The sequence below is a fragment of the Piliocolobus tephrosceles genome, chromosome 20 (assembly GCF_002776525.5).
Source record: "Piliocolobus tephrosceles isolate RC106 chromosome 20, ASM277652v3, whole genome shotgun sequence".
In the NCBI taxonomy this organism is placed as follows: Eukaryota; Metazoa; Chordata; class Mammalia; order Primates; family Cercopithecidae; genus Piliocolobus; species Piliocolobus tephrosceles.
In genome coordinates this window covers 38718737-38740959 of record NC_045453.1, presented here as the reverse complement: position 1 = coordinate 38740959, position 22223 = coordinate 38718737, and the positions used below count along the sequence as shown (strand labels likewise).

Below are 22223 nucleotides of genomic sequence, written 5' to 3'. Positions count from 1 at the left end.
ACTAGGAAACATAGTTGAAATGACTGGTGGTGTCACTGCATATGTTGTATTGTATATCTAAGACAAAATGTGAGGACAAGGGTAGAAAAATAATAGGGAAACACTTCTATGTCTGATAAAGTACAAACAGCTTAAAAAAAAAAAAAAAGCACATTAGAGAACAAGAGACGTGGAACATGCTCACTGAGAGGCACATAGGTAATAGGAATTTTCCAGAGTAAACAAAATAATAGGCACCTAAGTAAGGAAAAGGAGCTAAGGATATTTAAAAACATTTATAGCATAAAGGTAACCAGTAGAACAAAATTACAAACCTTCCTAAAAGAGAAAAGAGATGACATGAAGACAAATAACAATGAAAATATAATATACAGTACATATAGTAGTATGACAGTTAAGAACCAATCATATACTTGTCATTTTCAGATCTGCTCACAAAAGAAAACCCAACTTTGTGCTCAATACAAGAAACACAACTAAAATACCAATTCTGAAAGGCTTAAAATAAAGAGATGGTCAAAAGTATACCAAACAAATCAAGCAGCTCTTGTTAGAGCTATCGTAACAGCAAATAACCCTGATGTCTCCCAAAGGCTTCTCTCAGTCACTTGACTTGTTACTGCAGATTGGCTGTGACTGCTGGCTCTTTCTCCAAGTGTCATCATTCTCTACTGTGGAAAGTACCACTTATCCGGTATATATATTCTTCTTAATTTCTTACAGAAGGGAAAAAGCCATGGCAGAAGTGCCTTCCACTCATACTTTATCAGTCAAAGTCAGTCACATGGCCACAACTGGCAGCAGAGGGCACACGGTAACAGACGGCATGTATGATCCTCTTATATAATACAGTCCTAAGGAATGCAAATACAAGCAATAAGAAAATAGAGATTGCTACCCTGCAATGAGACAAAATTTGGGCTCAAAGACCTTCAAGAAGCTCACTTCATAATACTAAACATATAATTCATAATAATATTAGTTGGGAAAATCTATGCACCAAAAACACAGTAGCCCCCTTTATAAAGCAGAAATTGCAAAAGTTAAAAAAGACAGAAATACACTTATAAGAAAGCAGATATTAATATGCCCCTCTAAGTCCAAAACAGATCAAGTGAACAAAAAATACAGACATGAAAGACACAGACAATATAATCAATAACTAGACATGAGGGATCTCTATCAAAATTTGACAACAAAATATCCACCTTCTAAAGTATACATAGGGGATTACAATCCCAGCACTTCAGGAGGCTGAAGCAATTGGATCATTTGAGGTCAGGAGTTTGAGACCAGCCTGGCCAACACGGTGAAACCCTATTTCTACTAAGTATACAAAACTTAGCCAGGTGGGGTGGCACATGCCTTGTATTCCTAGCTACTGGGGAGGCTGAAGCAGGAGAATCGCTTGAACCTGGGTGGCGGAGATTGCAGTGAGTTGCACCACTATACTCCAGCCTGGGCGACAGCGTGACTCTGTCTCCAAGAAAATAAAGTGTACATGGGGGCTGGGTGCAGGTGGCTCATGCCCATGATCTCAGCACTCTCTGGGAGGCCAAAGCAGGATTGTTTGAGGCCACGAGTTCAAGCCCATCTTGGGAAACACAGCAAGACTCCGTGTCTAAAAACAATTTGTGTACCTGGACCATTCATGAACACCAACAATATATTAAGTGGCAAAGAAAATCTCTGATCATAACAACAAAAAAAAAAAGTTTAAGTAATAATATACAAAGAAAGGCCATTCTTTCTACCTGGAATAAAACCCTTTAAAAAAAAAACCTCTTGGAACAAAGGGGAAACAAACTAAGATAAAAATATTATATAACAGGATCTATAAAATACAACTGAAGCAGTTTTAAGAACAAAAGTATAGCCATGAATATGTGAATCCATACAAATAAAATAATGAAAACAGTGAAAAAACACCTCCCTAGAAAAATGAACCAGAGGAAAAAACAAAAGAAGCCAAAGAAAGCAATAAAGATAAAAGTAGAAGTCAGTAAGACAGAAAACACAAAACCAGTAGAACAAATCAATCAAAATATTCGTTGTTTAGGGAAAAAGAATCAAAAGAATCAAGGAAAAAAGGGAAAAAACACAAATACAAAAATAAAGTGACAGAAGAAAATTACCAAAACAGAACATTTTAAAGGTCAGAAAAGACTGCTATGCACAATGCAAATATATTTTTAAAACTTAGATAAAATAAATTATTTCCTAGGAAAATACAATTTACCAAAATTGACATCAGTAGAGAAAGAAAATTTAATTACAAACTCCAGAGACAAAAACAAGAAAGTTATCAAAGAAATACCCATCCAAAGCCCCAGTGGTTTCACTGTGGTATATTCTTAAACCTTCAAAGACTGGAGTCCAAAAAAAGAAAAAAGAAAAAATCCAAATTATTTTTGGGAGGCACCTGCAACAGCAATACTTCAAGCTGATAAAGACTATATACAAATGAACTGTAGATAAAACAATCCTAAATCATATATGTAAAAATACAATCTAGGCCAGGCACAGTGGCTCACGCCTATAATCCCAGCCCTGTGGGAGACGAACCAGGCAGATCATTCGAGCCCAGGAGTTTGAAACCAGCCTAGCCAACATGGTGAAACCCCATATCTAATAAAAATACAAACATTAGCTGGGCATGGTGGCCTGTGCCTGTAATCCCAGCTGCTCAGGAGGCTAAGGTGGAAGGATCACTTAAGCCTGGGAGGCGGAGGTTGCAGAGAGTAATGAGCACACTAGCCTGGGCGACAAAGTGAGACCCTGTCGCAAAAAAATAAATAAATAAATAAATAAAAATAAAAATAGAATCTAAATTTAAAAATATATTACAATCCTGAGAGATTTACCCCGAGTGCAAGGACAGTACAATACGAGGCCTCGTATTTACTAATTAACATACAATGACTCTAAAGAGAAAAATGTTTATCTCCACAGATATTCAAAAAGGCCTTCAAAATACAACACTAATGCCTAACGAAAACACGGACTAAAACTGGAATTGACAGACATGTCCTTACCATGAAAAAAGATACCTTAATTCAAGAAAGTACTGACTTATTCAATTTTGTTATTACTTATAAGTTCCACTTAAACACAAAAATAGTTAACATTCTGAAACTCTACTTCCAAGTTTCCTTACTGTGAACTTTATTAGTCACTGAAAATTCTTTGAAAGTACAAAAGCTTTACTGATTTTATCATCCAATCAAATAAACACAATGTAAAAATCTAAGAAGAGTATATGAAGTCTGTAACTAGGGTGATTCTGTGTCCCCACTGCATAGACATGCTTCACTTGTACCCATTTCCTTAGTATCTCAAAAATATCGCAATTTGGACAGTATATTCTCTTTGACTCCATAACTCACAAAAATAGAAAAATATATTAAAAAATTTTTAAGTAAAATATTTTGATTAGCTTATTCAGCATTAATTCATATGATTAATGAAGATTTAAATCTGCTGTTTATATACACAAGGTAATAGAGACTGAGCTATAACTAAGTAAAATGAGGGGGCAAAGGGGAAAATCTAAGACCATGAAAGTTATAATAAATTCTTCATCATTTTTAGCAAAATCAATAGGTACTGTCTAAAATCAAGAAATCAGGAAGTAGAAGTGCTCTAAAATTATTTAGAAATGTGGTGGTAACCATCAGAAAAACTAATGAGAAAGTTAAAAATGGTTGCTTCTTAGGAGTGAGATTATGGAAAAGGCTCAGAGAACTTTTCTTTTCAACTGAAAACTCTCTGTGCTGGGCACGGTGGCTCACGCCTGTAATTCCAGCACTTTGGGAGGCCAAGGCAGGCGGATCACGAGGTCAGAAATTCAAGACCAGCCTGGCCAACATGGTGAAACCCTGTCTCTACTAAACATACAAAAATTAGCTGGGCGTGGTGGCACATGTCTGTAATCCCAGCTACTCGGGAGACTAAGGCAGGAGAATTGCTTGAGCCCAGGAGGCGGAGGTTGCAGTGAGCCAAGATCACATCACTGCCCTCCAGCCTGGGCAACAGAGCAAGACTCCATCAAAAAAAAAAAGAAGAAGAAGAAAACTCTCTGTACTCCTTGTACTTTTCTACCGTGTACAGTTACAATGTTTATAATAAACAAATATTTAAATAAAAGGCCTGGTACGGGGGCTAACCCCTGTAACAGCAGCAGTTTGGGAAGTTGAGGTCAGCAGAGCAGAGCATTTGAGTCCCCGAGTTGCAGACAAGCCTGGGCAACATAGCAAGACCCTGTCTCTACAAAAAATACAAAATTAGGCATGGTAGTGCATGCTTGCAGTCCTAGCTACTTGGGAGGCTGAGGTGGGAGGATCTCTTGAGCTCAGGAGGTCAAGGTTGAAGTGAGCAGATATCTCGCCACTGCCTTCCAGCCTAGGCAACAGAGTGAGAGCTTGTCTCAAAAAAATTAATACATACATAAAACGGAAGAAAGTGACTTAAAGTCTCCTTTACTTGGTATAGCTTTACTCTTGAAAACTAGATAAGAATAAAAGAAAAAACATCAGCATTTATATTAGCATTAATACATTCATTCTCTCCACCAATATCTACCACGTGCCCACCACATGCCTCAGGCTGGGTGACGTGTTAGCCACAGCAACAAAACAGGCAGACTTCCAAGGAGCCATGACCACTGGCCCTCCCTCTCTCTCCAGAGTAACTGCACTTCACAGAGCTCACAAGAATGAAAGAATATGTGGAGAAAACTGCAAAAATGCAACAAGAAAAAGGCCAGTCTGGTAACAGCTTATCATTTGATACCAAGCTGTAACAACCTAAAATCAGAAAACCGGCCGGGCGCGGTGGCTCACGCCTGTAATCCCAGCACTTTGGGGGGCCGAGGCAGGCGGATCACGAGGTCAGGAGATCGAGCCCATCCTGGCTAACACGGTGAAACCCCTCTCTACTAAAAATACAAAAAAATTAGCCGGGCGTGGTGGTGGGCGCCTGTAGTCCCAGCTACTCCGGAGCCTGAGGCAGGAGAATGTAGTGAACCCGGGAGGCGGAGCTTGCAGTGAGCTGAGATCGCGCCACTGCACTCCAGCCTGGGCAACAGAGCGAGACTCCGTCTCAAAAAAAAAAAAAAAAAAAAAATCAGAAAACCAAACAATTTTAAAGTTATATAGCTCTGTGCAACTGAATAAGCATTCTGATCTCATTCAATCCTTAACAACCGTGAAAAACAGATTCTGTCCCTCTGCCCATTTGAAAACTAAAAAAAAACAAGTTCTAAGTATGATTTACTTGACTATGGTCACCAAAATAGTAAATGAGAGAACTTGAGCCTCCACCTGGTCTCCCCATGAATAATAATATAATTATATTTCTTATGTGTATTATATAATTCATAAAAATAATTGTTCAATTTATAATATATTTCTTTTGAGAAAGATACACAAATATACATATCTATTTCTTATACTGTATCACCTGTCTCTATAAGTAAACCTGAGCCTAATAATTTTTTTACAAGTTCAATCTGCATTTGAACAACAATTGTTAACTGAGGAAAACCTAAATGCTTCACCTATGTTATCACATGGCCCCACCATATTTTGGCAAAACTTAAAAGCAATCTTTGTTGAAATAAACACAAGTGAAGAATACTGATAATTTATAGTCTGCAATGCTTAATATTCACAATTTTCACAAACAGCTAATAAATTATAGATTCATAATTATTTCAAGATAACCCAATGGGGCCTTTCATTAAATTTACATTGACATTGCCAGATTGATAGCTCTTGTGTAAACTCTAAGACTAAACACTGAAAGGCAAAAGAAGACAGCGTTAACCATAAAGAACATCTTTCCATTGGCATTTTTTTTTTTTTTTTTTTTTTTTGAGACGGAGTCTCGCTCGGGGGCCCAGGCTGGAGTGCAGTGGCACGATCTCAGCTCACTACAACCTCCACCTATCAGGTTCAAGTGATTCTCCTGCCTCAGCCTACCAAGTAGCTGGTATTACAGGTGCCCACCACCACACCAGGCTAATTTTTGTATTTTTAGTAGAGACAGGGTTTCACCATGTTGGCTAGGCTGGTCTCAAACTCCTGACTTCAAGTGATCCTCCCGCCTTGGCCTCCCAGAGTGCTGGGATTACAGGCGTGAGCCACTGCATCTGGTCTCCATTGTCATTCTTAATCTTGTATGTGCATTGTGCAGGTTATTCCCAGTCGGGTCTTACAGCAACAAGATGGAGGGGATAGTATTAAAAGAGGCTTTTCCAATTGAAAACTATCTTAATGTCAGCCTCAGGCCAATTTAAAATCATACCAGTAGCTCATTAACATTATATGTTGGAATTTGAAATTAACTACAAAATTCCATAGCTCATTCCTGGCAACAAACTAAAGGACAATACAACTCCTTTGGAAGCAGTTTTACTAAATGTACTATACTACAAACTTGAGAAAAAGTTTTAACTCCAGAACTACAAAAGCACATCACTGTTTAACTGATAATTAAGCAGAAACACAAACCATCACAACAATGGTTTCCTGCAATGTTTGCATCCCTTGTCAGCTCTTTTCCTGAGGAGGAAGGTGGGCGTGGGGAAGGAATACTGATACCTTACCTATCAAGCAGATAAGGCAGAGGATTTGTGCCTTACACAGAGAAGAAATATTTGACTGACACATTCTCATAAATACATAAGCATATTTTCATCTACTTTTACTGAAAGCAACAACAACAAAAAAAAAACTGTAGAATACTACTAAGAATACAGTATTGCCACAAAACCAGTGTGAGTGGTAAACGCTAGAGGAAAACTCATGACAGGCTTTAATCTGCAGACAGAATGTTCAGAATGTCTGTGACGTGAAATATCTGCAATATGCCAAGCACCTTTTAATGACTGCCACAACCTCAAAACAGATCGCCTGTCCTCTTTAAAGCACCAGCTAGTCAGCTCATGAGCTCTGATGATATTCAAGTCAGTCTGTGTGTTTTATTAATTTTGTGTTACGTTAATTCAGGAGTCTGACATAGAGATGGACTACCCTGCGTTTTAAGTAAAGGATTACATGTAGACCTTTAGGAATGAATATGGGGACATTCTATAGCTAAGAAGGCAGGGGCAGGGTGGAGTAACATGTACTCCAGTCTAGAAAGGTGATGAGACATGCCATCTATAAGGTAGGATTCTAAACGCCTAACATTGATACAGAATCTTAATTGTCCGACTGTCACAGAGACACTACGTCTGTTTTCTGGCTTCAGTAATTATATAATATTACTAAACTCCTAAAACTTTAAGTACTCTTCTTCCTGCAAGCTTTCCTGGAGCAAGTATTACTGGAAATAACAGTCTTCAAAGTATAAATCACACTTGCATTAACAGTTAAAGCCCTTTCAGATATTTTACTTCATTAAAAGATCAATGAGGCTGGGAGCGATGACTCATGCCTGTAATCCCAGCACTTTGGGAGGCCAAGGCAGGTGGATCATGAGGTCTGGCGTTCAAGACCAGCCTGGCCAACATAGTGAAACCCTGTCTCTACTAAAAACACACACACACAAAAAAAACTAGCCGGGTGTGGTGGCGGACGGCTGTAATCCCAGCTACTCAGGAGACTGAGGCAGGAGAATCGCTTGAACCTGGGAGGCAATGGTTGCAGTGAGCCGAGATCGCGCCACTGCACTCCAGCCGGGGCGACAGTGTGAGACGCTGTCTAAAAAAAAAAAAAAAAAAAAAAAAAAAAAAAAATCAGTGATGTACTCTAAAAGGTCTTTGGCTCTGAAATTCTGGAAAAGTCATCTGTTTGGTGTACTGCTTCTTTGATAAATAACTGGAGCTGACAATTTTGATTAATATGTTAATTAATATCTAATAGTCACTGTCTCCAACATCCATGGTTCCAAACATTTTACAAACATAACCTCATTGAACTCGCATAAATTTTGAGATATACTATTATTGTCTCCATTTTATACACTGGAAACTGAAGCACAGAGAGGCTAAGTAACTTGCCCTAGGTCCCAAAGCTAGATAATAAACTGACCTGTTGTAGCTGGGTAAGAACTAAGATGCACTAACTTTTGTGTAAACTAAGTGTGAATGGTGAAGACTGGTCTTCGTATATGTCCTGTCAATAACATAGGTAGCAACAGTTAAAAGGAAGATGTATCTTTAAAAACAAAGGCTTTTCAAAATCCTTTAAGGATTATAAGCTCAAGATTTGGCCTAATTTCCTAAAAACATCGAACACCTCTTTCCCAAAAGGAGTGTTCTCCTGAGACAAGCACCAAGTGCTGTCATGCTTTTTCCTTTGCCAGTTACAGACTCTCCCACAGGGAAGCACTTCCTGACTTGAAATACGTTGTAACATTAAAATAACCTCCTGGCATGAGGTACTATGACATTACATTTTATCAGAGTGAATTTTAAACGTTTTGTGAATCAAAACATTTAAAAGGAGTTAGTGTGGCACTAGCACTTCATGGTACTGTTATAACTTTTAAATGCAAAACAAAACATAATTCATAGCTATATCTCCCACACATCACATAAGAAATTTAGAAACCAGCTGTGATAAATGTCCTCTTAGAGGTTCTTGAGGACAGGGACCCTGAACTTCATGCATTTTTGCAGCCCTTTATGCATTTCTGCAGTTATGCGTACTGCACGAAACTTGTCCTTAAGCATTTCCTAAAGATATATCAACATCCGTAAAGTACTATAATTTATAGCCAAAAGAATGAAGTTGGCAAAACAAGCTAAGAGTCCATTATGTATGTCTTCGGAAATAAGAGTCTGAACTGAATGTGTACAGAAATAAAATCGTGTCTAGTCATGCAATGGGTTAAGTATCTGCTCTTGGTAACAGCAAAGGATCTTTCACTTTCAAAAGAAAAAAACGAAAATAGGCACACACAAAATTTCTGCCTTTCTCATCCTAAACAGCTGAATCATTCACATATTCAACAGCCCAGAAGAATTCTGGGCTGTCAGTGCGGGCTCTGCTTTTTGAGAGGTTGGAATTCAAAATCCTCCTTAGGAGAGCAAGGAAGAATTACAGGAAATTAACGGGATTCCCAAAGGGCGCTGACTTAAACAGGAGCAGCGTCACCGTTAATCAAACAGGAGGCCCTGGCTATCAATCAATCTCTGGAGAAGGAAAAATACTATGCTGAGAAAATATATTCGTTCATTATTCAAGTATTTACTAAACGTGTACTCGGCTCAAGGCCCCTGGCAGGAGGCCAACAAGCACACCAGCTCTGGATCCGGCGCCGGGCCGCCCCCTCCCCCGCGGGGCCCACCAGCAGGCAGGACGCCCGCAGAAGCGCTTGCCAGGCGCCAGGGGCGGCCCCTGCACTGACCCCTCCGGCTCCTCCAGGGCGCGCCTCACCTGGACCGGTCTCCGGAGCGATACGGGCTTCAACGTGGCGAAATGCACCAATACGACTCGCCACGCACGGAGAAGGGGGGCCCCATGCGCGCCCCGAGCTACCCCGCCCGCGGCCCTCAGGGAGCTGCTGACCTGCTAGATAGTGAGACCCCCGCACCAACCCGGGCCAGGGCGACGGGGGAGATCCGGGGTCTCCAGAGGGCGCGTGGGGCTGACAGCCCCCTCAGAGTGTTCTAGGGGCTTCGTGGGGGCGCTTGGGGGGCTCTGGGGGTCCTAGGGGTTCTCTGAAAGGCGCGTGGGGGCTGAGGGTCCCTGTGAGACTCCGGGGATTCCAAGGGGGCGTGTTAGGGGATCTGGAGGGCGTGTGGGGGCTGAGGAACCCTGGGGGGTTCTGCCGGCCCTAGGGGGTGTCTAAAGTGCGCGTGGGGGCTGAGAGCCCCTGGGAGGATGCGGGGTTTCCAGGGACCCTGGGGGGCCCTGTGGGGTCTCTGGAGGGCGCGTGCGGACTGAGGGCCCCGGGGCGTCCTGGGGGCTCCAGGGGGCGCTGGGGGGCCCTACAGGATTTCTAGAGGACGCCTTGCAGGCTGAGGGCCCCTAGGCGTGGTCTGAGGGTCTCAGAGGTTGCGTGGGGTACTCGGGGGGTCAGCGTGAAAGGAAAGGGACCAAGTACCGAGACCCCCTAGGGCACGCACGGTCTGGCGCTCACCCAAACAGCCCTCGGAGGAAGGAGTGGGAGGCCTTGACTCGCTTCTCGGCCTCCGCCATCAGCTGTACCGCCTCACGCTCCTTCCCCGCGTTGTCCATGTCGCCAGCCGCGGCCGCCACAGTCCCCTCAGCCGGCTAGCTGCGCGCCCAGGCGCCTTAGCTTTCCCTCTGGCGGCCGCAGGGGCGCAGGCGCAGGCGCGACGCGCGAGGCCTTTCGGGAGCTGTAGTCCAGGTCCTGTCATGGGGGCGGGGATGCTCGAGCCGCCTACTACAGTTCCCAGGAGGCCCCGGGGCGGGGTGTGTGTGAGCCGAGCTTGCGCACAGCTAACTCCCGGGACATGGGCGCAGGGGGCGTGACCACCCAGGGGGGTCCTGGGCCAAGGTGAACTTTAATCTTTTAGGTATGAGGACATGGTAAATGATCCGTGGACTCTAGTAAATATCACCTACTGAGTAAAACTCGCATGGCAATGGGATGGATGAAGGAACAGGGGGATAACAGATTGGATGGAACCCACACCCTACTTGCAAGTTCTGCAAAAGAGAATCTGGTGTAGCCACCAAAGCATCACATGCTTGATACCGCCTACCAAAAAACGAGCAACAGCTGGCAATAAGAGCCATTTTTATCTCCAAGAGCAAGACTTCCCCAATATAAGTTCAGTTATTTTTAAATCTCCCCAAACTGTAACTTTCTGTTGGTCCTCTCTTCCTTGGTTATAAACGAGTTCCATATATGCAATATATGCACAATCCACTCTTTTGTTGACTGAGTTATATTCAGGGGATATCAGCCACTGAACTCTTATCCTTTACATAATACTGGCCATAGTGGATGGATCTCCAGGGACAAAATTTGTGCCTGCCAGGAAGACTTCTAATCTCCTAGGAGAAGTATCCATAGATAGATGGAATCCTGTGCCAGAGACTTTCAGGCCTGTCCCAGAGGGAGTTATTTTTGAATACAATGTCTAGACCATTCAAGCTTGGCAGTGCTAAGGCAGAGATGCTGAAGCTAATAAGAAAATCACCGCCAAGTGAGATTTATGACAGTTTCAAACTATTAATAAATACACTCTGGGCACTGGGATGCAAAATTTTAAAAAATGAAGACTGTCTGTAGAGAGCAAGGCAAGAGGGGCAAACTCCTAGAAAGAAAGTTGACTAAAGCACATGTCACAGAGTTCATACATTTCAGGCCTCTGTAGAGATAGAAAGAAATCTCAGCTTTTCATGCAGTTTATTTACGATTACTACATGCATTATTCTAACTTTGAAAAGCTGATCTGTGTGCTTTTGGAGAGAGAAGGAGGCAGGAAGTTGGAGGTGACCGTAAATGCAGGGGAGATCAGAGAAAAACCGTAAAAAGTGAACATAAGCATTTGGAAAGCAGAGCAGTCTATGGGCGTTTAATGGAGTGAGGCTAAATCAAAAACTCCTAAGTAAATCAGTGTGTTGATTAAATTAGTTCCCAAACATGGTCTGATGCAGAAGCTCTAACGGATATTTAAGAAATACTGATTGCTAGGCCACTGGGTTTTGGTATCAAGGTCTCTTGCAGCTGGAGTCTAGAAAATGCACATTTTGAAATCCACCCCTATTCTAAAGCACACAGTTCTAGATTCTCAAATCTGTAGTCAGTTGAAAAGGAGCCGGAACAGACTGCCTCCTCGAAGCTAGTACTTGCAATTAAGAGAGACATTTTTGGTGGCTTCTGGTCATTTCCTTCATTCTCTTCTTTGTCACTGGAAATTTGTGGGCACTCCCACCATTCCGCCAGTCCACACCAAAGCGGGTGAAAACCTTCAAAACTTAATTACTGTGTAGAGCAAGTGCTTTCTTCTCCCAGAGGCTGGGGGAGGAAAGGAGACAGGGCAGAGAGATGAACATCACAGAATAAGGCCTGACTAGAGAGATAGTTGAGGAATCCTTGAAACAAGAAGGAAAAGAAAAGGAGAAGCACCCCTGGTGTGGATCAGGAGAAGAGTAGAAGTCACCTTGGAGAAGAGCCAAAGGACCCACTGCCCACACCTGCTCTGCCCAGGATGGAACTGCTCACCACTGGTGGCCATTTACATTCACATTAAATAATATTAAATAAAATGTAAAATTCCATTTCAGGGCTGTACTAGCCACATTTCAAGTGCTCAATAGCCACACATAGCCAGTGGCTACTGAAAGAGTTAAAAATATATAACCCTAGTGGATTGACTAAGTTAGACACCTGGTGGATTGACTAAGTTAGATGCCTGAGGGCGGTGGCTCACACCTGTAATCCGAAAACTTTGGGAGGCTGAGGCAAGCGGATCACTTGAGGTGACTAGTTCAAGACCAGCCTAGCCAACACAATGAAACCCCATCTCCACTAAAAATACAAAATTTACAAAAAATACAAAAATTAGCTGGGTGTGGTGGCGCATGCCTGTAATCCCAGTTACTCAGGAGGCTAAGGCAGGAGAATCACTTGAACCTGAGAGGTGGAACAGAGGTTGCAGTGAGCTGAGATTGCGCCATTACACTCCAGCCTGGGCGACAGAGTGGGTGAGACTCTGTCTCAAAAATAAAAAAGACACCTGAAAAACGACAGGTGCAAGAAGATTACTTTGACCTTTTTCTTTTCTTTTTGCATGCAGAATACACACTAGATGCTTTGACCTCTTGTTTCTTTTTCTTTTTCTTTTTTTTTTTTGAGACAGAGTTTCGCTCTGTTGCCCAGGCTGGAGCACAGTGGTGCAATCTCGGCTCACTGCAAGCTCCACCTCCTGGGTTCACGCCATTCCCCTGCCTCAGCCTTTCAAGTGACTGGGACTACAGACGCCCGCCACCACACCCGGCTAATGTTTTGTATTTTTAGTAGAGACGGGGTTTCACCGTGTTAGCCAGGATGGTCTCGATCACCTGACCTCGTGATCCGCCCGCCTCGGTCTCCCAAAGTGCTGGGATTACGGCGTGAGCCACTGCGACTGGCCCCAACCTCTTGTTTCTTTAAAGCAAGAGATGAAACTCCCATATGAAAGATGTCCTTCTTATACTAGCAATAAAGCAACATTTTTATCATCAAAGGCAGGAAGTTGAGTCCAAGAGAATTCTGTACAAACCCTGTTAAACTAACCCTTATCTTCCTAGTCACTTTTCTATCTAATTAACTACCCTAGCTCAAGCTCCTCTGCCTCATCACGTTTTCAGTTTACTATTCTTTGTCCAATTCAGTAAATAAGTAACACATTATAACTGCTTCTTTGGGTTTTTATTTCCTTATGAGGCTTCCCATGCCATGTAAAACGTGTATCAAATACATCTGTGTGCTTTTCTGCTATTAACTTGTCTTATATAAGTTTAATTTTCAGACTCCACCAGGAGCCTAGGTGGATGGAGCATGAGATGCCCCCCTACACTACTATATTGGACTGCACAGAGAACAATTTTATCGTTGCACAAGTCCTAGTGGATTGTACCAGCCTCTATGTGCCTTGCTTTTCAGAAACTTTAGACACGTGTAAGAAAAGAAGAAAAAGGCTTCAGGGAGTTTCTGAGAAGTCAGAGCAGGAAAGGAGCCTGTAGCCTGAACAAGGCAGAGCCAACAGTACTGCTGGCTTTTCCCTGTGAGCAGATGGAGGTGGACACCTGGACGCTCAGACTGAATCGACACACACCCCGAAATATGATCCATCAAGACAGGGCTGAAGCTACTTGAGAACCCCAACACTAAGAAAGCCAGAGTCAGAAAAGAACAGAATCGATATGGAGAAAGGGTGTAGCCATCTGCGTGTGTTCACAGAAGGAGAGAAAGCACCAGGCAAAGATTCAGTATGGAAAGTTACGGGACATCACTGCTGCTTCACTGAAGCAAAGCAGGAAGGCTCACCCACATTAAAGGGGAGGGAAACGAGACACCATTTCCTGATGGGAGGGCCTCCGAGGATTTGCAGACGTTTTCACAGCACAACAGCTAGGTTAGAGGGAGTCAATGCTCACCCTGGTCCACTCTGATTGCATTGACAAAGTTGGGAAGCTGGAGCCCCTACGTTGGGGTTGGGGGACAGCCCTCAGTTCACATGGCCCTGCATGGCATGGCCCAAGGGTCCCTGCCCAGGTCTACAGTGGCCTCCTCTGATGACATCTCAGCCTTGCTTCTGCCTGAAATGCTAAGCGTGGCTCAAAGTCATCGGACAAGGTCAAACCATCTAAAGCAGAGTGTTCTGCTTCAGAAGGCAGGGAAGAAGGAAGTCCATTTCAGGAGGCTTTTCACCCAAAATCGTTAAAGGAATGCATTAATGAAAATAAATCTTCCATCTATGTGGATGAGGTTGTGCAAATATAAGGATAGAATTTAATTGTTCTATTTACAGTGATTCTTTTCATTTTTCTCATAGACTAACAAAACCCAAGAACATTTGAATGACACATTTCAGAGAAATAATTAAACAGCTTTTGTTAATCTCTAAAAAACTTTTTGAAACAACATCAGTTTATGTGTTTGTGTGTTATGTGTGTGGAGTGACATTTCACACCCTGTCAAAATTGTTACAAGTTTCCCCAAATGTAACTTTGTTAATCTTACTTAACCTTTCCTTAAAAAATTACTTTACAAAATTCAGACCAAAAAGTTAGAAAAGGTAAAATTAAATATACACAAATATCTGTTAGGGAAAAAAATGGTAAATTAAGTTAAAATAAATTCTTATGAGAAAATACATATTATTATCATTAGTAAATGTTCTTTTTTTTTTTTTTTTTTTTTTTTTTTTTTTGAGACAGGGTCTTGCTCTGCTGCCCAGGCTGAAGTGCACAATCACAGCTCACTGCAGCCTAAATCTCCCAGGAGTAAGTGATCCTCCTACCTCAGCCTCCTGAGTAGCTGGGACTACAGGCATGTACCACCAAACCCAGCTGTTTTTTTAATTTTTATTTTTAGTAGAGATGAGGTCTTGCTGTCTTGCCCAGGCTGGTCTCAAACTCCTAAGCTCAAGCAATCTTTCCATCTCTGCCTCCCAAAGTGCTGGGATTACGGGCATGAGCCACTGTGCCCGACCAAATATTCTTCTTTTTATTAGCTGATATAAAAGTCTACAAACAAGTTTTGAAATTAACTTGATGCCTTTATTTATGGCAAATGGGCATAAGATCATTTTGGCAATTTTTATTTATATTATATGTTCTAGGACCTTTCTTATCTATGCTTAATATAAGTTATGGTTATGAGCCACAGACACAATTGCTTAAAGGGAAAAATGGTTTATTTCCCACATACTCTTTGAATTCCTTTCACATCATTATTTAATATTACATTAGGAGAAATTTTAGGAAAAAAAGATGCTCATAATTCTACCTGCCCAATGAAACATTTTTAATTTTTTAAACGTATATAGTGCTATCTCATTTTTATCCATGAAACTTACACACATGTAAGTATTATTAGGAGTATGGTTGTAGTTTGTATTTTTTGTTTGTTTATGAAACATATATTTTCTCTGTTGCTGTAAGTGTTTGTAATTGATTGTTAATGGCCAATAGTTGAATGAATCAAATTTCACAAAACCTTTTTCCACTGTGGTATATTTGGTTTGCATCACATCTGGCGCTTACAGAAACATCTAAGACTGTCTTAGAAAGTTAAATAATTTTCCCATCACTAAATTACACTATCCCAGGCTTATTTAGGGTGCGGTGCTAGCATTTCTTTGTAATCAGGTGGGAAGAACTGGGTCTTCACAAATCTACTCTTAGCATGGTAGTAACTGGCTTTAAAAACAGAGTCAACCCTTATTTTTCATGGATTTCATATTTGCAAACTCACCTACTTGCTGAAATTAAGTTGCAATCCTAAAATCAACACTTGTGGCACTCTTGCAGTCATTCACAGACACTCAGAGTGGGAAAAAATGTGGGTGGCCTGACACATATGTTCCAAGCTGAGGTCAAACACAGCAACACTCTGCCTTCTTGTTCCAGCTGTTGTTATTTTTTGTTTGTTTGTTTGTTTGTTTTTTGAGATGGAGTCTCACTCTGTCTACCAGGCTGGAGTGCAGTGTCTTAATCTCAGCTCACTGTAACCTACACCTCCTGGATTCAAGCAATTATCCTGCCTCAGCCTCCCAAGTAGCTGGGAATACAGGCACATACCACCATACCCAGCTAAGTTTTGTATTTTCAGTAGAGGTGGGGTTTCCCCATGTTGATCAGGCTGGTCTCGAACTCCTGACTTCAGGTAATCCACACACCTAGGCCTTGAGCCACCACTCCCAGCCTTGTTCCAGCTCTTATATTGTTAACAGGTGTCCTTTTTCACAGCCTGTTTACTGCCACATTTTGCAATTTTGTGGTTTGTTTTTTTTTTTTTTTAAGAGGTGGGGTCTTGCTGTGTTACCCAGGTTGATCTCGAACTCCTGAGCTCAAGTGCCTTCAGCCTTGGCCTCCCAAAGTGCTGGGATTACATGTATGAGCCACCACATGTGGTTTCAGTTTTGTGCTTTTTTGGTTGGTGATTTTGCAGTTTAAAATGGCCCCAGGTATAGTGCTGCAGTGCTATCTAGTTCCTAAGCACAGGAAGGCTGTGAGGTCCCTTATGGAGAAAATGTGTCTTAAATAAGCTTCATTCAGGCATTTACAGAGCTGTTGGTGATGAGCTTGATGATAACGAGTCAACAATATATATTTTAAAAGACACCTCTAACTAGAAACACACATAAAACGAGGTCGTATATTGATCAATTGGAAGAAAGTGTTGTAACCAGAGACTCAAGGAAACCAAGCCTTGTATTTTTCCTGGGCACAACGGTTTAGCATTTACTACTTCTGTGTTTGCAGAGATTTTATAGAAGATAACTTCTGCAAATGACGAAAATCGGCTGCACATTGGGAGAGTATCTGGACAAAGAAATGAAATGAAGTCAGATCATAGAATCTCCCTTTCCCAATCCTTAAAAGGAATGGGTAAAAAGGTAAAAACTAGCAGCTCTTCAAGAGAATTAAGACAGAGGGAAATTGTCTGGTGCTGGCTAATTTCTGTTTGCCCCCTAACCCCAGTTGCTACCCCTCTGTTATGGTTAATTTTATGTGCCAACTTGACTGGGCCACAGAATGCCCAATATCTGTTAAATGTTATTTCTGAATGGGTCTGTGAGGATGTTTCTGGAAAAGGTCAGCATTTGAATCAGTGGACTGAGTAAAAGCAAATGGCTTCCAATGTGAGTGACACCATCCAATCCAATCTACTGAGTGCCTGAGTGGCAGATGGTTGAATTAGCTGTGCCTGGCTCTTTGGACTGTGACATCAATCTTCTCCTGCCCTCAGCGCTCCTGGTTATTAAGCCTTCAGACTCGGGTTGGAATCTACACCCGTGGCTCTCTAGCTCTCAGGCCTTCAAACTATACCCTTGGTTGTCTTTGGTTTCCAGCTTGCAAACAGCAGATGGTGGACTTCGAGGCCTCCATAATTGTACAAGCCAATCCTTTATAATAAATATCTTCATATCTATGTGTTTCTCTGGAGAACCCTGACTAATGCACTTTCTCCATGCTGCTCTCTGCTCCACAACACAGGCTGCTGTGGACTCCATCAGTAGGGCTCTTGTGCCCTATAACTTCTGTTTGTATTTGACAACAAGATGCCTAGGCATAAGGTAGAGGACAGAGGGGACTGAGATTATGGTGTTTGTCCCCTGCTCCCTCCACAAGGTGGCCAGCTGGCACTCCAATTCTTTCTAGATTGTTTACCTCATCTTTCAGGCTTAGAGTTGCTGGCATGGCTCCTGCTAGCTGCAGACACTTGCCCTGTGCCCTGGGGTTTCTGTGCACCTGCACCATTCTCTGCATGGAAACCTCTGAACCCTCCTGCTGCAAGTGTGCCTGTGCTGACTGTGGAGACCCAGACTGACATGCTCCCGAACTCATTGGATGAGGCCAGTATAACCTTGAAACCCAAACCAGGAAAGCACAATATGAGAAAAAACAATCATTGGCCAGTTTAACTCATGAAGATAGATACAAAAATTCTGAAGAAAACATTAGTAAACATACCATGCACAAATATCTGGATGGATTATGGACATAAATGGGAAATGCTAAACTTTAAAAATTTCAGAAAAAATTATTTAAAAGTAGCTTTATGACCTTGATTTCCTAAATAAGACATAAAAATGCAAACCATGAGAGAAAAATCAATACATTCTTTCCATTAAGATTAAGAATATTTTTTCATCAACATGCCATAAATAAAATGAAAAGACAACCACAACCCAGAGGATGACATTTGCAAGAAGGATAAAGAAATCTTACGAATCAATTGAAGACAACCAAAAAGAAAAATGGGCAAAAGAGTTGAACCTGAAGTCTTAATTACAGATTTCAACAAACTCTTGGCCCTCTTCTGCTTTTGCTGCTCATTACTTCAGTGGGAAGAGCATCTGCTTACAGAAAACCAGAAAGATCTCAGGAGAAGGTGGAAGCAAGATTGTCGCAGCCTACAGAATCCACCTGCTTTTTCTTTGCTTTCAAAATGGAACCTGATGACTATTTAAGAGCTGGTAAACAGATATCGTGTTGTGGAAAATGTCTGCAGAAAGGAGACCAAAGGCTGGGTGAGGACGATGACCTCCCCATAAGCCCCTCCACCCTGGGCATCCTTGGCCTCTTGTGACACGCTCTGACTTTTTAAGCCTTGTGATTTCTCAGGTTTCTGTGTCTGGAAAGAGAAAATGTACCCTGGGACCTTTGGAGCGATGCCAGTTTGGAGCCATCTGTAGCACCGCCTTGTTTGCTGACATTCTGTGCGCCTGCCGCTGGCCTGCTCCCTAGAATCGGAAGGCATTTCCAGCCAAGGTCAGCCATGTTCTCCTGCGGCTGCCCTGGAGCCAAGGAGAACTTCTTGTTCCACGGAAATACTCAGGCCCCGCCCTGCAGCCATGGCTGGGAGAGTCCTCAAGCAGGCACAGACTGCTAACCATTCCTTCCTGGGCCGTGTTTGGAGGGTGCCCGGCAGCAGATGGGTCGCAAATAGATTTGCTTTCTGCCTGGGTTATATCCAGGTCAGCAGCCAGCCTAGAACAGGATTATTTAGGGGAAAAAGCAGAGCTTGTCAAATACTGCTACATGCAAAAAAACAGAAAAGAGGGAGTGGAGAGAAGAAACCAACTGAGATCAGCCGTGTTGTTTACAGAGGATTATTTGTTTCCCCAGAGTGATGGGAAAATTTCAGATAGCAGATGTAAGCTGATGGAGAGAGTGTCACAGTGTGACCCTTTCCCAGCACCAATGCCATATCTACTGGTAAAGGAGTGATGAAAAGCTACAGCCAGGAAACTCCCCGTCTGTAGTTTCCTCAGCCCATGCAAGCAGAGCCTGCTGGGATAAAACACATCACCATGTTCTTGTTTATTTCCTGCTTCTCCTAGGAGCTTGACTGATAAAGAAATCCTGAGGTTGGTCGTCAACAGAGAGAACCAGGAAGTTCTGCAACTCATAGAGGGCCCCTGTGGGACACGCACCATCTCATCCACACAGCACCAAGCCACGGGTTGATCCAACAGGAATCCCACACTTGCCATCATGCCTGGTCCAGCAGTGGCCTGTTACCAGGTTCAGCTCATGAGATGGAGGCCTGGTTTGCTGGACTCCTGGGAAAGATTCCTTCCTTCCTTCCTTCGTTCCTTCTTTTCTTTTCTTTTCTTTCTTTCTTTCTTTTCTTTCTTTTTTTCTTTCTTTCCTTCCTTTCTTTCTTTCCTTCTTTCCTTCTTTCCTTCTTTCCTTCTTTCTTTCTTTCTTTCTTTCTTTCTTTCTTTCTTTCTTTCTTTCTTTCTTTCTTTCTTTCTTTCTTTCTTTCTTTCTCCTTCCTTCCTTCCTTCCTTCCTTCCTTCCTTCCTTCCTTCCTTCCTTCCTTCCTTCCTTCCTTTCTTTCTCTTTCTTTCTTTTCAGACGGGGTCTTACTCTGTGGGACAGGCTGGAGTGCAGTGGCACAATCACAGCTCACTGCATTCTAGACCTCCAAGGCTCAAGCGATCCTTTCACCTCACCTCCAGAGTTGCTGAGACTATACAGGTGTGCTCCCCGGCTAATTTTTTGTGTTTTTTAGTAGAGATGGGGCTTCACCATGTTGGCCAGGCAGATCTTGAACTCCTGGCCTCATGTGATCTGCCCACCTTGGTCTCCCCAAAGTGTTGGGATTACAGGTGTGAGCCACTGCACCAGGCCAAATTGCACATATTGAAAGTGTACAATTTGATGAGATTTGTCATATATATGCATCTGTGGAATCATCACTATAATTCATACAACAGACATGTCTATCACCTGAAGGTTTCTCATGCCCTTTTGCAATCCTTCTGTCCTATAACCCTCATTCCACGGACATGAGCAGACCCCACATTTCCTGTTATTCCATTGTCTAACCAGAGCTCATATTTTTCCCTTCTTTTATTGGCAAGAACAGGGCTCCTATTTGTTATGGCCAGCACTCCTAATTTACTCTTGTTCCACGGAAATACTCAGGCCCCTACTTTTCCATTATTTCATGGCAGTAACCAGACAACTAAGTCCTCTATTTCCCTTTGTTTTGTCACTCAGGCTGGAGTGCTTGGTGCGATCTCAGCACATTGCAGCCTCGACTTCTCTTGGGCTCAGGCAATCCTCCCACCTCAGTTTCCCGAGTAGCTGGGACTAGAGGTATGTGCCACCATGCCTGGCTAATTTTTGTATTTTCTGTAGAGACAGGGTTTCATCATGTTGCCCAGGCTGGTCTGGAACTCCTGGGCTGAAGCAATCCTCCAGCCTCAGCCTCCAAGCGTCAGCCACTATGCTCTGCCCCTATTCCATGCTGTAACCGAGCTCCCTGTCTCCCTTTACACATGCACCTGACCAGAATCATATTTTTTCCTGCTTCCATGTCCACAGAGTCAGAGATCAGCGTTCTACTGCCACAAGCTAAGGAATGCCAGTGTGACCTGTTAGGCCCCTTGCATCTCCTTCTGCAGCATAGCCAGGGTCTATGTTTTCCTTTACTTCAATTAAAATTGCCAGTGACTCATTTTCCTCTTTACAGACACAACCAACTCCCATGTTTCTTAAGCAGATTTATTGTTTATGCTTTGAGCCCCACGTCCATGGGATTTCTAATACGGCCCACCCAATGTTATTTTTCCTCTCTACGGGCCTCAGTCTGACAGGAGTATTCCAGGTGTCCAGGGGGTCCTGAGATGACCCAGGTCTGAGTGGCCTCCCCGATTACTCAGAATCCTTCATTATCTATTCTACAGCAAGTGGCCCTCGGCAGCCCAGGCTCAGGGAATTTCAAACGTATCACCTCCACCGGCTGGACAAGTCCTCTCGAGACAGGCTCTGGGGCCAAGGGAGGATGTTGTGACAGGTGCTAGCAACATTGTCATGATGGAAGGTGGCCTGGCTTCCGGGACAGGAGGGACCTGACCAGGCCAAGGGTTAAGTGTGGGTTCAGAGTCACAGAAGAATCACGAAGAAGATGTTCTTATGCACCCGACACCTGACTTGGGAGCAGGTTCTTTGCCTATATCCAGTTAGTCTCTACCACAATCCAAGAGGAGTCTTTCTCCCCATTCTCATATTACAGATGAAGAAACCCAGCGCAGGGAGATGAGGTAAGTCTCCCAGAGTCCCCAGCGAAGGACCTGAGCCAGGACAGTTGGATCCTAAGGCTCCTGCTTCCCCCGCCTCAGCACGCTACTCTTCACAGAACAATGCTTTATTTCGTTTTGGACATTTTAACCTTTATTTTGGAATAATTTCAGACTTAAACAAAGGTTGCAAAAATAGCGTAAAGCATTCTCATATACCATTCATTCCACTTCCCCAAATTTTAACGTCTTATACAATCACAGTACAACGGTGAAAACTAGAATATCAATATTCACGCAATACTATTAACTAATCTGCAGATTTTATTCACATTTCATCAACTATTCCACTCATGTTTTGTTCTGGTGGGATTCCATTTAGGGTGTTTTATCTGCTGCTTTTTGTTTTTCCTTTTTTCTTTTTCTTTTTTTCTTTTTCTTTTTTTTTTTTTTTTTTTTTGAGACAGAGTCTCACTCTGTCACCCAGGTTGGACTGCAGCAGAGCCATCTGGCTCAGTTCAGCCTCCACCTCCTGGGTTCAAGCGATTCT

The 22223-nt window shown here is 42.8% G+C and overlaps 1 protein-coding gene across 6 annotated transcripts in view; it reads right to left on the bottom strand.

The window, feature by feature from the left end:
- NAPB (NSF attachment protein beta) overlaps nucleotides 1–10307 on the bottom strand; it is a 51851-nt gene extending 41544 nt beyond the window's left edge. For 2 of the 6 annotated variants that reach the window (XM_023191861.2, XM_023191862.2), the window contains exon 1: nucleotides 9387–10023. Coding sequence is in view for 2 of the 6 variants with exons in the window: in XM_023191858.2 (XP_023047626.1) it covers nucleotides 10093–10190 (98 nt within the window). In the remaining 4 variants the exon portion in view is untranslated. Of the gene's footprint in view, nucleotides 1–9386; nucleotides 10024–10092 lie in introns of those variants that run through there. The other 4 variants (XM_023191858.2, XM_023191863.2, XM_023191857.2 and 1 more) reach the window with 4 other exon arrangements.
- Between the last annotated feature and the right edge of the window lie 11916 nt (nucleotides 10308–22223).